This window comes from Megascapheus bottae, chromosome 7 (genome assembly GCF_031878675.1).
Source record: "Megascapheus bottae isolate mThoBot1 chromosome 7, mThoBot2.hap1, whole genome shotgun sequence".
Taxonomy (NCBI): Eukaryota; Metazoa; Chordata; class Mammalia; order Rodentia; family Geomyidae; genus Megascapheus; species Megascapheus bottae.
Window position 1 is genome coordinate 35,469,110 of NC_143515.1, and position 2,994 is coordinate 35,472,103.

General features: G+C 53.7%; 1 protein-coding gene across 1 annotated transcript; it reads right to left on the minus strand.

Moving 5' to 3' along the window:
• Positions 1–948: 948 nt before the first annotated feature.
• Pcbp1 (poly(rC) binding protein 1) lies at positions 949–2,610 on the minus strand. The gene has a single exon (XM_090336748.1). The coding sequence runs from the start codon at positions 2,369–2,371 to the stop codon at positions 1,301–1,303; it is 1,071 nt and encodes a 356-aa protein (XP_090192874.1). The 5' UTR covers positions 2,372–2,610; the 3' UTR covers positions 949–1,300.
• Between the last annotated feature and the right edge of the window lie 384 nt (positions 2,611–2,994).

Sequence of the window (2,994 nt, forward strand, 5' to 3'; positions counted from 1 at the left end):
AGTGCCTAGGGTTTGATCTGCACAATTAGGTACTAGCTTTTGCTTATGGTGCTGCCTTAGACTGATAAAAAACTTTTTCTTCTCTTCTCAGGCCCAGCCTAGTTTTATTGGTTGATGTGCCATGAGGCCACTAGGCCTTCACATCTTCCTCATTCATGAGAGACACAATGGCACTCAAAGACCCTTAAGGGCATTTGAAAAGCAATTTTCTGGTTGGCTTTTGAGTAAGACCCAGAAACCTGCATTCTGGACTTTCATCAGTGATCAGGCTCTACAATGTGAGGACTACCCCAATCAAGCAGGATTTCTTGACATATTTCTCCAAACACTGCACAGCAGAAAAATTAGAAACGGGGCCTCTTTTGTTTCTGAATATGCCTGACAGGTGTAGTAACATCCTGACAAACTGCTAGCCACAGGTGCACGCCTGCCACGTGGAGTCAGTTGGAACCAGCCCCTCCCGGTCCAAGACCCAAGATTCCCACCACCCCGCAGCTGCTGCCCTCTTCCTACCCTTCCCTCCCCCAGGCTGCCCCACCTCGCAAATTTTGTTGTTCTTGGATAAGCTTTTCCAGGGGGTTGGAGGATCGATGGGAAAGGTAGCTATTCATTTTTCAGGTCTACGGAGCAGACATTTTCCTCCCGAGAAAACCTGAGGTTTTCTACCGAACAGGCAGAGGCCGCCCTCCAGCCCTTGGAGATATCACTCCCCCAGGAAGGACCCTTGGTCTTTGTACACCAACAACCCAAAGCAGGCCTAACCTGATGTTTCTTTGTTGGGGCAAAGGGGACAGATTCTTAAGAGATAAGGTGAGAACAGTTCCAATACCCAGAATTACCCACCCTTCTCCCTTCAGCCTCCAAACGCCTACACTGAAAGGGGGTGGGGGGGAAGGCACCAACAAAGAGTTTAAGATAGTAATCCCCAGGTTTTTCAAATAGGAAGCATTTTTTTTTTAACCAATCCATTTTTTAATTCTTAAATTCTTGACATTACAGAACTAAACTGAAATTTATTAACATTCCACTCTTACATTTCTTTTTATTGACAAACAGAAATAAAATCCATGAGCCAAAAACCCAAACAAAACTAAAAACAGGGAAAAGCTTATAAAACTAAATATGGATCCCAGCATTAACAGCTGAACAGAGAATGTGATTTTTTAAATTCTTAGCAGATGATAAAGTGTAGAAACTGAACACTTACAAATTATTTAAAACCTGGAATCACTGACCAGAAATTACACAGTTGGATCATGGGAAAACAGCAGAAGGGGGTTATGAGTGACCCTAAACTGTTCTAGCTGCACCCCATGCCCTTCTCAGAGGAAAGCCTGGCATTGATTAGATACTGGGCCAGACTAATACTGGCAGCCGAGCCAGTGATAGTAACCTGCCTACCAGAAGAGCCTTCCACTGGGTTGGCAATTTTGATCTGGGCCCCCGACATCTGGCGGATCTCATTGATGTTGGCGCCTTGGCGCCCGATTATGCAGCCAATTAAGTTATTTGGAATGGTGAGTTCATGGGTGGTTTGAGTAGATGCATCCAAACTTGCCCAATAGCCTTTCACCTCTGGAGAGCTGGAGTCAATTCCGGCGAATCCGGTCCCGCCGTGCATCATGGCAAAGTGCGACTGTTGTCTTGCCACCTGGTTCAGCTTGGCCAGATCGAGCGGCGAAATGGTGTGTTGTCCTTGAATGGAGTAGGCATCTAGAGGTGGTCCCTCCAGGTCATGGGTGGCGTGGGGGTAGCCCGCGGCGTCGCTGCACCGATCTTGGCCGCCCGCGCAGATGACGGGAGAGCTGGCCGGCATGGGCTGGTATGGAATGGTCATGACTCTCCCTTGCGGAGACTGGGAGAGCGTCTCCAGCATGACCAGGCAGATCTGCTTGACACACTCGGTGACAGACTGCGGCACGCCAGCGATGGTGATGGCCCGCTCGGTGGAGTTGGGCAGCATATCCCCCGCCACCTGGACCTGGGCCCCCGTGCTCTCGCGGATCTCTTTGATCTTACAGCCGCCTTTCCCGATCAGGGAGCCGCACTGGGTGGCCGGCACCACCAGCCTCAGGGTGACCGGGGGCCTGCTGGCCGCCGTGCTGTTGGTCATGGAGCTGTTGATATCTTCCTCCAGCTTGTCGATGATCATGGCGAAGGCCTTAAAGATGGCATTGGTGGGGCCGGTCAGAGTGATGATTCTCTCCGGACAATTCCCCTCCGAGATGTTGATCCGCGCGCCACTCTCCTCGCGGATCCTCTTAACCGACTCCCCTTTCTTCCCAATGATGCTCCCCACTTCCTTCCCGTGCATAAGCAGCCGAATGGTGAGAGTCACATTTAGTCCGCTTTCGGTCACACCGGCGTCCATGGCGAGCGGCGGGCGGCGTTCGGGGGAGTTGGGCTCGTTACGTGGTCAAGTCTTTGGTGGCTGGCGGGGGGAGGGGAGGAGTAGGCCCAAAACTGCCGGCGCGAGGCGAGCGAGGGCCGCGGGAGCGAGCGGGCGCGGGAGGGAGGCCGCGGCGTCGTCGCAGGGGCGGGCGGCGGCGGCGGAGGGGGCGAGCGGGGCCGGGAGCGGCGGGCGGGCGGGTGGGCGAGGGCGCGGCGGTAGCGACTCTGGCGGCAGCCTCGGCGGTCTGGGCGGGGCGGGAAGCCCGCTTTCAACCCCGAGTACCCTCTGACCCCGGAAGTGCTTGCTGCGAAGGACCCCTTGAAAAAAATCAGGACCCAGAATTTTTAGGTCCCAAGGGCGTGCCCACCTCCACGCGGGGCCTAAAAGAAATGTATTCTAACAGCACAGCAGTGCGTCTCACGCCCACGGTGGGTGGGCGCCGTAGGACCGGCAGACTTTGAAGGTGAACATATGTTTTATTAACTTGAGCGGCTCCGGGGGAGTGACGGAAAATACAAGTGCTTTGTGTGGGACGCGCGTATCATCTTCCGGCTTTAGTCAAGGAACTTTTACTGGCTGAACGGCACAGGCACTCCGGCGAT

Excerpts from the sequence above, each read along its gene's own strand:
- Pcbp1 (XM_090336748.1), bottom strand. The coding sequence starts at position 2,371 with ATGGACGCCGGTGTGACCGAAAGCGGACTAAATGTGACTCTCACCATT.